The sequence below is a fragment of the Rattus norvegicus genome, chromosome 13, assembly GCF_021556685.1.
Source record: "Rattus norvegicus strain SHRSP/BbbUtx chromosome 13, alternate assembly SHRSP_T2T, whole genome shotgun sequence".
Classification (NCBI taxonomy): domain Eukaryota; kingdom Metazoa; phylum Chordata; class Mammalia; order Rodentia; family Muridae; genus Rattus; species Rattus norvegicus.
Window position 1 is genome coordinate 33,596,967 of NC_141546.1, and position 12,208 is coordinate 33,609,174.

Here is a 12,208-nt window from a genome sequence, read left to right on the forward strand (position 1 = left end):
TGGCATTGCTCTCAGTGGCAGAGAGAGGTGGATGCTGGGGCTCAGCTCACTCTCTCCCTTATGCAGCCTGGGTCCCCAGTACACTGAATGACACCATCCATATTTAGCCATCCACCTCAGTGAACACAATCTGCAAAGTCCCTCACAGAAGTGCCCAGATGTTTGTCTCTTTCGTAATTCTAGATCCTGCAAAGTTTACCACCAAGGCTAACCATCAAGGGAAGCATGGAAAAATATGTAAATGAAGAGGTGTGGTTGGTTATAACAAAACTTTATTTACACACAGGCGGTGGGCCAGGTTTGTGTATGGGCTGTTGCTGGCTGACCTGTGAGCTGTTGCTGGCTGGTTAAACCAGGACTCTGACTGCTTGGGTTTCAGCTGGAGAGAGTGGGGACTGAGTGTGGAGGAGGATCTGATTGTCTCTGTGACCTCAGTGCTGTGCTGGGGTTACAGATGTGCACCACACACACACACACACACACACACACACACACACACACACACACACCCCTCTTTTCTTCCAGTTATGAGTATTTGATTACATGCATGGTGTGTGCCACGTGTGTGCCCATTGCCCACAGAGGCTGGAAGGTGGCACTGGACCCCCCAGTCTGAAGTTACAGGGAGTTATGCAGTGTCATGTGGAATGTGAGAATGGGCCTGGGTCCTCTGCAAGGACAGCCAGTGCTCTGAAATGCTGAACCACCTCGCCGGCCCCAGTCTGGCTTCTTGTGTGTGTGCTGAGGGATGTCTGCACTGCGACGTAAGCGTCTATCTCATCTCCTGGTGGCACAGCTGGGTGTAAGCCTTACCTGCTCCCCTCAGGTAGACACTCGGGTGCTGTGCGCTCTTCCACAATCCCTCAGAGAGCCTCGTGAGGAAAACGTAACAGCGTACACACCAAAAGCCACCCAAAAAGAAAATCAGAAACATACCGCTCAGTAGTTTCCAATCTGTCCTCTTCTGGTAAGTCCTCCAGTGGGGAGGGGATATCTATGGGTAGCATCACAGGGCTGTACCAGTCACTTCTGTGGAGGAAGGCACAAGCAATGAGGCCACATAACTTTCAACCTACAATTTGTCCTGCCCACAAGATGTGCCGGGGTAAAAATGGCACAGCAATTATGGGAGAAACCAACCAACAACTAACTGGTCCAGTTTGAGACCCACGCCATGAGAGGGAGTCCACCCTGACACCGCCTGGAGGGCCATGACCCAGAGGCTGGGGAGCCCAGAACTGCCTTCTGGAAACTTCCCCCTGACCTCCACATGTGCACTGTGATCTATGTCTCATCCTCCAAGATTAAAAAAAAAAAAAAAAGTAAAAATATTTTAAATGATTTGGAATAAATAAATGTTTAATAACCACACTGCATGACTTAACAATATTTGTAAGAGCAGTGCCCCACAGCTAGGATTAGAGCCTTCATAAAAGAAGCCACAGAGATGCCTCACTCCTCCGTCTCTCCGTGGGAGGCCACAAGCAAGGCTTCTAGGCCAGCAAGATGGCTCCTGCCACCAAGCCTGATGCCATGAGTTTGGTTCCTGGGACTCACGTGGTGAGAAGACAGGACAGACTTCTGAAAGCTGTCCTCTGTTCTCCACATATGTGATGTGCCCTGAGTGCACCCATACCATGCACACATGCACATAGATAAATAAGAATAGGAAACAAGGCCTTGTGTGTGAACCAGGAAGTAAGCCCTCACTAGACAAAATCTTGACTTATGGTGCTTGACTTATGAGAGATATATGTGTTATTTTTAACCCATGGAAACTATAGCATTTTGCTATAGCACCCTGGATGGATTCATACAAAATTAAGAAAAAGAATTACCATTATTACTTATAACTGCTTTTAGAAACAATGGCGTGAACTTCAGTCCAACAACCAGTATAGACACATAACAGAAAAATAAAGATTATTTTTTTCTTTTGAGACAGAATCTCATGTAGCCCAGGCTGGCCTTGAACTCAGTGTGTAGCTGAGGATGACTTAGAACTCCTGATTCTTCTGCTTCAACCTCTCCATGCTAAGAGAGCCCAAGGCTTTGTTACACACTTTCGACCTGCTGAGCTGCATCCCTGCCTGGGCCCTGCTCCTGATTTTTGAGCTATTACATAATGGCAGTTTATCTGGAACAAGCTGGCCCAACAGAGCATTCAGGCACAGGAGCTGGAAGGCAAAATTCGTGGCAGGAATGCTTAATGCATGGCTATTCCACGACAAGACAACCTCCTGACTTCCCACTAAAACAATCGTTTTGGGAGATGTTGCAAGAACATTACTTTGGAAAAATGAATTGGCTAGTTTTTAATACTTGGAATCCATGTATGCTAACAGTGGGTGCGCTGGAATCCAGGCACAACCCCAGAACCAGCAGAGTCTAGTTTGCTGATTAAATGAGTCAGTTTTCCACCCTCCCACTCACTGTAGGGGTGAGGATGCCACGCAAGAACTTTACTACTTAGTTACGCACCAGCTTCCATACAGGTCTATATCAGGTTTGTCTGTGAGTCTGCCCGTGTGTGCATGAAGGAGGTCGGGATTATTAAATGATATAGGAAGACCCAGCCCATTGTGGGTGGCACCATTCCTTAGGCAGCAGGTCCTGAATGAGCAAGGATTCTATCCTGTCTGCCCTTGGCTGTGGATGTGATTGATGGTGCTTGAAGTTTCTGCCCTGACCTTCCTGCAGTAACACAATGTAACCTGGAATTGCAATCCAAACAAACCCTTTCCTCCCTAAGCTGCTTTGTGTCAGGGTATTTTATCACAGCAACAGAAATGAAACTAGAAAACCGGTCATTCCAGTTTTCCTGTAGGAGTTGGTTTAGGGGGCTGGTGCTGCCATCTAGTGGTAAGAGAACAAATGCACAGTTTTGTGCGCTCAGTTGAAAATGAGTTCTCAAAAGCAAGCGTCAGTCAGATCCTAGATACTTCTTCATATAGCCATTTGCAACATCCCAGTGACGTTTTCATCCCAGCCCCTGTCTCATAAAGAGGAAGATAACTGCTCAAAGGCCAGGAAATGACTCAATAAAGTGCTTGCCGGGCAAGCTTGTGGACCTGAATTTGATCCCAAGAAGCTGAGTTTCAGTCCCAGAACACACTTAAAAAGACTGGGTTTGGTGATGAACAACTGTAATTCCAGAGGGGAGGAAGCAAAGGCAGGAGACTCCAGTGGTAATATGGCTGGCTACCCTAGCAGAATCAGCTAGCTCCAGGTACTAATAAAAGACCTTGTTTTGAAATAAAGAAAGAAAGAAAGAAAGAAAGAAAGAAATAAGGAAATAAAGAAATAAATTTAAAAATAAGCAAAAAGTCGCAGTTTCTGATGAAGAACACTCAAAATCACCTTCTGGTCTCCATAAGCATGTCACACATCAGCATGTGTACCTGAATACACACACACACACACACACACACACACACACACCATAAACCATAAAGGAAAAAACCAGACTATGAATAATTCAGCAGAATTATCTGATCAGTTAAGTCTTTATCTGTGCTGCCAACTGGCCAGGATTTACATTACTTTTTAAAAGGCATGTCTTGATTAAGATAGATTCAAAATATGAAAATCTGCTGTCTGTCATTGTATCTCCTTGGTAGGCAAGCCCCTCGCATTTCGAACATGATTTGAAAGTGTGGTTTGTCACTGTTGGCCTTTGACTCAGGGTCTCCCTGCCTCTGTATGCTAAGGCGCTAACATAACATACCCAAGGGGCCAGCAGCTTCCCAGCTTACCTCTGAGTGTTTTCCTTAGAGGACTCAGACATGGAGGAGAATACCAGGGGCTGGAACTTCTTCCAGTTCATGATTCCAGGAATTATATCCTGTGGGGAAAGTTGGTGCACGGTCAGGATGCAGTTAGCTTTGAGAGCTAGTATTCGCTGTTAACTTGACAGCCTCTAGACTCACCTAGGAGGCACGGCTCTGGGAACGTTTCTGAGGCTTTTTAAAAACTTGAATTAACTGAGGCGGGAAGAGCCACCCTAGATGTGAGCAGTGTTATCCCACAGGCTGAGGTCCCAGACTGAATACAAAGAAGAAAGCCCCAGCATCCCTCCCTCTGCCTTCCTGACTGTGGCCCTGAGGCGACCGGCTGTCTCCACGGCTGTCTCCACTCCCCCTGTTCCCTGCCCCTGCACACAGTCCAAGGCCAGCTCTGCCAAGCCTGGGGCTGACATTACCGTGTGATGGAGAAACTGCTTTTGGGTAAGAGGAATGCTGGACCCCTGGTGGGGCTCCTGGGTGTACTTGTACTTGGGGTGAGTGCACAGATGGTAATCTATCAGCGTTTCTTCATAGGTCAGAGGATGCTTCATAGTAAACAGTCCTGGGCTGGGGTTCTGTGGACGAGAGGAAGAGATTGACGGTGTTCACCAATGTCCATAGCAGGCACAGGACAGGCGTCAGTGGTGCCTGCTGTTCCTCCCCTAGCACTGACAGTGGGAATGTGCGTTAACTTTTCTAGCAAACTGGGGCCCAGGAGCAGAGCTTAAGGTTGGCCCGTCTCTCCAGCACTGCCAGCTTCAGATCTGTGTTTTCTGGTTTAAGGGCTGTGTTAGACGCTATTTAAATTTGCTGACCTCATGAGGAAGAAAATGTCACTGGAATTGCAGTTTGAAACTGCTTCTGGCCATTATCAGCGAGGAGGTGTGGGTAATAATTAAATAAGCCAACTGATTAGAGAGAGAAAAAGCCATTTCTGGGACTGCCTTCTTTCCTTTTCCTGTTGCTGTGGAAAAATGCTCTAAGGAAAGCAACTTCAGAGAGGAAGAAGCAGTTTGCCATATCACACCATTCATAATCAGAAGGCAAGGGTGAGGAGTGCTCAGCTGACTTGAGATGCCAAAGAGAAAAAACATTCCAGGGCTGTGGTGTAGCTCATTAGAAAAGCAGTTGCCTAGCATGTGTCAAACCCTAGGTTCAATCCCCAGCACCACATGAAAATGGATGTGGTGTAGCTCACCAGCAGCCCTGGTACTTGGGACATAGAGGCAGGCGAGAGGGTTAGGAGTTCAAGGTCACTCTTGGCGCGTTATCATGCTTGAGCCCACCCTGGGCGATGAGATACTGTTTTTAAAAGTGGAGTCTAAAAAAAGGACTTAGGGGTTGAGAGTGCTTCTTGCTTTATTATGGAGACAAGAGTTCAAATCCAAGCATCCATGTTGGATGGCTCCTAAGCACAACAACTCCAAGTCCAGAGGATCTAGTGTCCTCTCCTGTCCCCACTCCTTTGGGGACGCACAAACAAGTAACAAGAGTAAACACGGATATTCAGTGAAGAAAAACTTAATTTAAAAACGAAAACAAGAAAAAGAAAACTCATTTCCAACTCATGCTCGTGTTTTCATGAAAGTGCTAAGATAAAGGGATACAGAACATGGGCATCTGCCAACTTACGAAAATATACAGCGGGTCATATTCTACAGACATGGCCAAGCCCTCAGGTGGCTTCATACTCAAGATGGAGGGCTTCTCTGAGACCTGTACGGTGTTCTTCTTGGGTAGGGTTATGATGGTGGTGACTTCATCCTGTGTAGGGAACAAGAATGACCTGCTAATCTTTTTTCATTAAAGAGTTATTTATTTTACTTTATGTAAACAAATGCCTGCCTGCCTGCCTGTACGCGCACTGTGTGTATGCCTGTTGGATCCCCTGGAACTGGGATTATGGATGGTTGTGAGTTACCACATGGGTGGTGGGACTCAAACAAGAGTTTTCTTCAAGAATAATAAATTCCCTTACCCACTTAAGCCATTCCTCCAACTCAATAACCTGTTAGTCTTGATAGGACATGAGTGGTAAGAACAGTTCTTGAATTTTCAGATGTATTACCTCAGCACCATGCTTCAGTGGTCGTGCAAGTTTCTGAAGTCTGTAATTTGTTGAGGACTTGTTGACAGAAAATGGGTGATATCCCTTGATTTTATATAACTGTGGAACCTGAAAATGAAAAAAGACAGCATATTGGTGATAAATAAAAACCTGTTTTGTATAGTTACTTCCTTCAAATGGAAACATCCCTTCCTGGAAGAAGGCCCACTAAGACTCAGGTAGTAAATGAAACTCACAAGTCTCAAGAAGTCCCTGAAACTTACAAGATTCACAGAAAAAGCTCCTCTCCAAGGTGACCAGTTCCTGGGGAGAGGAGACTCTCTGATTAACTGAGCTGCCTGCAAATTGTGCAGGGTGCTTCGGAGATGCAGCTTTACTGAGTCTTCACCCATGACAATGTGAGGTTTCTGTGACCCAGGCCCCTTTGAGTCATCTATGTTCCTATACATATTCTTTCACCCATGTATCTGTAAGTAATTCCAATAAACATTCTGGATCTTCAAGCTAGACTGAGGGAAATAATTTCTTTGTTCTGTCATCAGTACCTTATTTAGAGTGAAGAGACATTTGTTTTTCTTTAAAAAGAAAATGGCTCACAAGAATCCATTACTGTTTGGTAAGACTAGCATCTCAACAACAGCTGCTTAACAGGGCCAGTCTTGAGCCTTATTCTGAGTCTTGGCACATATCAGTATTCAAATTATTTTCTCATACCAGATGGCTTCACTGGAGACATACATAAACATATTTTTAATTTTAAAAGCACAAATGGTCCTACACGTCAAGAAAGATCCAGGCAGTGGTGGTACATGCCTTTAATCCCAGCGTTTGGGAGGCAGAGACAGGTGGATATTTAGAATTCAAGGCCAGCCTGATCTACTGAGTGAGTTTCAGGACAACCAAAGCTACACAGAGAAATCCTCTCTTGAAAAACCAAAAGAGAAAAAATGAAAGAAGTTAAGACTAACTAGTGTCTTGAGGTTTCTAATACATGTAGAGCTTCCTATATCCATAATATGTACTGCATACACAGGAAAGAATGAGTTTCCATATTTACCTTAGAGAAAAAGAACCTGAGGTGTGCTCAATACACCACCAAATAATCGAGAAAAGCAGTGTGCCACTCCGCATAAGCCAGGATTGAGCAATACTAACAAAATAATGCAATTCGAATTCAAGCCTATTTTGCTCCTTCATAAGAAACCCGAGGACCAGTAACATGGCTCAGTATGTTTTGCCATCAAGCCTGATGATCAATTTCTAAGACTCATACTCTAGAAGGAGAGAACCAACTCCCCAAAGTTGTCCCACGCTGGTCACACACACACTGTGGCATGTGTGCCTTCCGGATGATTGATAGTTGATAGCTATAAGCAACCTATAAGCAACCTGGATCATTTACCTTCTGTGCAAGTCTCACCTTTAAAGTGAAGAAGGGATAATTGTGCTTGATTTGAATGTCCGAAGACTTAATTGGGACTAGTCCAAGGCCATCAAGAGCCTACATGGGAAAACGAAACAAAAATGAAAAACCATAAAAGGACAGATACACATCTGTGAAGAGAAACAGCTGTGTGTGTGCTGTCATCATGTTTTGAAACATTACCTGAATAGTTCTGTGCTCAAAACAGTCCTTCCTGTGGCCCTGGTTGCTATCTGAGCTGTGGGCATGAAGGCAGCTCCCACCCTCTCATTCTCTTTGTGTGGGAATCTTATGGGCTGTCACATAGGCTGCAACATGCCCTTCTGTGGTAGTTAATCCAGTCAACTAAGACCCAAGCTGCTGGGCACACCTATGAGGGATTCTCTTGACCAGGTTATTTGAAATGGGAAGACCTACCTGAAATGTGGGTAGCGTCAGACAGAATTCTGAGGAGGAAGCTTTGATTTTTGCCTCATTGCCTACACAGCTCACCAGTGAGCTTATCTACCCTGTTCCTGCCGTTGCTGCTACATTCCTTGGCTGAGATCAAAACTCAGCTTCTTTGGGTTTCTGTTGCAGATTGAGGGCCAGTGGCTCTCCAGGGTCTTCAATGGCAGGTCACTGAGGGATGCGACCTGTGGACCAAGCAGCTACCAGGTTCTCAGCCCCTCTGGTATAAGGTAGCCATTGTTGGATTACCCAGATTGTATTGTATAAACAAATCTAATAACACTGCCCCACTTTCTCATACTATCAGTTCCAGAGTCCCCTCAGGCTTAAAGGACAGCTCATGAACTCTTGGGAGTTCAAAGTAGCAACTGGTGAGGTCAGCAAAGGAGTTGTCTTGTCTGAGGGAGCTGCCTCACAACCTTCTGGTCTACCTCCTAGGACAGTTTGAAGTCAAAGTGAGAGATTCAGAGATCCTCATGGGCTTAGCCAAGTCCTTTACCAAAAACACTGTGGTCACACTTCTCCACCCAGGCTCCATCGCTGTGCTGGCCTTGGAAGAGCTTTCCACACAGCCATCTGCCTCAGATACCCAGAGACCCTGGGGCAGGCCCAGGTACATTCTGGCACCCAACAGATATCATTCTTTACTTTATTCCAGTTAGGCATCAGCATGCCTTTAATATGGTGGATTGCTAACATGCCATCATTTGAAAGAGATAACTCAATTTTAAATTTGCTAAATGTTAAAAAAAAAGTGTGCATCTTAGAATTGATGAAGTCTAGCACCCAAAGCCCTTAAGACATGACTTGTAAATGCCATGTAAAGATTAACTCTCTTAATTATTACTGTTTATTTTATTATCATCGTTACATTATTTATTATTGTTATATGTGTGTTGGTATATGTGCAGGTTCATGTATGTGCAGGTGCATATGTATACACCTGGATGTGGAACACAGAAAATGGCCTTGGATGTATTTTTACTCAGAACTGGTTTATACTTTTCAAAAGGTTGCTTTTTAACTTCATTGTGTATGTGTCTGTGTCTGAGTCAGCGTATGACGTGTATGTGGAGGTGAGTCCAGAGGGGGAGACTGGATTTGCCAGAACTAAAGTTACAAGTAGGTGTGAGATATCCTACATGGTTGCTGGGAATCAAACTTGGATCCTCTGGAAGAGCAGCAAGTGCTCTTAACCGCTGTGCCATCTCTCCAGCCCTCTACTCTGTTTCTTGACACAAGATATTTCCCTTTACCGGGAACTCACCAATGGCTGACCGGTGAGCCCCAAGGGCCTGCCAGTCACTACCTCCCCAGCACAAGATTACAAAGGCTACCATGCTTGGCTTCTTCCTCTCTACACCTGGATTCTGAAGATCAAACCTGGGTCTTTATGCTATTTTCCCAGACATATTTACGACAGTTGTTTATTATTGTTGTTGCTGTTGTTATTGTTATTATTGTTGTTATGATTATGACTCATCATACCCATAAGGGAAGAAAAGGGAGGCATTGTTATACTTCAAGAAAGAGATGGGGGTGGAGAGGTGGGGTCCCACGTCTGATGGGTTAGCTCGTCTGAGTCTGGGGCCACATGCCCAGACCTAGCAGCTGCTCTCATCTTGGTCTTCGATTTGCCAGGCCAGGGTCTCATTTGGGCACAGGCCAGGAGGATGTTCTGTCCTGTCTTCCCTTCTTTCTGGTCTACTGGGAGTCACCCCAGTGCCCATGCTGGCTGGGCTTCAGCCGGGGAAGCAGCTCAGGTTACTGGGAGCTCCTCCAGGGGACCTGTGGCTTCAGTAGGCCCGGGGCAGACAGCAGTGGGTACTCACAGAGTCCCAGGTACGAGCCTCCTTCAGAGGCTCTCACAGTAAGTGGAGAGACTGGGAGCCAGCTTGGCTAGCAATCTGCCCACACCCACGTGATCCTGTTTGCTTCCCCAACAGAGGAAAGACACCCACCAGCTCATTGTAGCTCTGCGAGTCTGTTGGGAAGGCGAAGTGTAGCACTTCCTCAGGCTGTAGTGAGTAGGGCCAGAGGTTGTCATCCTGACTCACCCGGACCTTCAGGGACCGGTAGGGATTCTCTGCTAGAGAAACACAAGCAATTTTAAGGGCTTCTTAAGGCATTTCCATGTGAAACCAGCATCTTCAGTTGTGTGCGTACCAGATGCCATGTGCAACAGAATATTTAGGTTTATCTGCTATAGGGACTGATACGGTGCCATGATTCCATAAATGGCCCTAGTTAAATGTATTGGGTTACCAAACACACACACACACACACACACACACACACACACACACACACACCACATACACACACACACACAAACACACACACCACACACACACATACACACTCTCACACACACCACACACACACCACACACACCACACACACACCACATACACACACAAACACACACACACCACACCACACACCACACACACACCACATATACACACACACACAAACACACAAACACACACACACACCACACACCACACACACACCACATATACACACACACACAAACACACAAACACACACACACACCACACACCACACACACACCACATATACACACACACACAAACACACAAACACACACACACCACACACCACACACACACCACATATACACACACACACAAACACACACACACCACACACACATACACACTCTCACACACACACCACACCACATACCACACACACCACACACACACCACAAACACACACACACACAAACACACACACACATACCACACCATACCACACACCACACATACCACACACACACCACATACACACACACCACAAACACACACACACATACACACTTTCACACACACACACACACACACACACACACCACATACATGCAGGCATGAACATGCACGCACTTACAACAACATATGCAACACATAGCACATGCCAAGCATCCTCCATACACCTATTACCTACACACAGCACATATCACACACATATTCGCCCCCCCCACAGCATACAACACACACATATGCATACATATACAATTCCCCCACATTAATACATGCACACACATACATAATACACATACCACGTACAACACAGCACCGCCACATTCATACATTCACATAACACATACATATTACACAGCGCACATACATACTCTACATTATACATATATACAAAGCACACACACTCCAATCTCTTTCACACATATACAGAGAATACATGTACACATACCATATACACACCCCTCTCTGTCATGCACAACACACACCAATCACACGCACATAAACACATACAGAGCACATACCACTCATATTCCCTGCCACATGCACATACACATATGTACATACACACACAGAGCACACAAACAGATGCACACATTGCACAGGAGGGATTAGTTGGGAAAGAGGGGATCCACAGGAGTTGGAAGAAAGGAAAAAGACCAGTGCGGAATGAATAAAGCCAAGAAACAGGTACACACGTGAAAACATCATACTGGAAATCTTATAGAGCATTAATCTATGCTAATATAGGCTTTAGAAATAACATTCACATTGCTGTAGATTCAAGCATGTTTGCACACACACATGTAATGCATGTGTACATTGTTAGTTCTCTGTGCTCCTTCCCTCTTTATCTCTCATGTGGTGTAGCCTGGCCTTGAACTCACTGTGTAGCTAAGGATGATGTTGAACTTCTGATCCTCCTGCCTCCACCTCCCAAATGCTGGGAATACAGGTGTGTGCCATCATGCTAGGATTATGGGATGTTAGGAATGAAACCCAGGGCTTTGTGAATGCCAGGCAAGCAGTCTACTGAGCGACGTTCCCAGTACCCGTTCTCTTTATTTGTTTTCTTTCTTTCTTTCTTTTTTTTTTTTTTTTTTTTTTTTTTTTTTTTTTTTTTTTTTTTTTTTTTTTTTTTTTTTTTTGAGGCAGGGTTTCTCTGTGTAGCCCTGGCTGTCCCAAAATGCCATCTGTAGACCAGGTTGGCCTCCAGCTCCCTCTGGAGTTCTGGGATTAAAGATGTGTGCCACCACACTTGGATTCCTTTAATATTAAAATTGTACTTCATGTTGCTTTTCAAGCTACAATTCTCCTAAGTTTTTACTTTATTTTAAGATTTTATTGTTATTTTTAACCATGTGAACAGGCTTGTGCGTATGGATGCAGTGCCCAAGAAGGCCAGAGGAGGGCGACAAAATCCCTGGCGTTAGAATTACAGGTTCTGGGACACAGACTCCTGTCCTCTGCAAGAGCAGCAACTGCTGGGCCACATCTCAGTCCTCCAGACTAAGTTCTTACTTAAATAACCTCTGATGAATTTTAACCAAGAAAAACTGAATTCTAGAGATGGCTTATAGATGAGAATTTCGTGTAAAGTTTACTGTTTCGTTATTTAAAAAAACAACAACAATAACACTGTCTTTGTCAGAAATTTCAATTTTAGAAATAAAATGCTATAGGAGGAACAAAAGAGTAA

At 45.0% G+C, this 12,208-nt stretch overlaps 1 protein-coding gene across 3 annotated transcripts in view; it reads right to left on the minus strand.

Moving 5' to 3' along the window:
- The window catches only part of Cfap221 (cilia and flagella associated protein 221), a 70,554-nt gene that overhangs the window by 4,179 nt on the left and 54,167 nt on the right, over window positions 1-12,208 (minus strand). For 2 of the 3 annotated variants that reach the window (NM_001429616.1, NM_001429615.1), the window contains 7 exon segments: window positions 937-1,029; window positions 3,756-3,844; window positions 4,202-4,360; window positions 5,418-5,549; window positions 5,854-5,961; window positions 7,274-7,354; window positions 9,688-9,815. In NM_001429616.1, coding sequence (NP_001416545.1) covers window positions 937-1,029; window positions 3,756-3,844; window positions 4,202-4,360; window positions 5,418-5,549; window positions 5,854-5,961; window positions 7,274-7,354; window positions 9,688-9,815 — 790 coding nt within the window. 3 annotated transcript variants of the gene reach the window in all.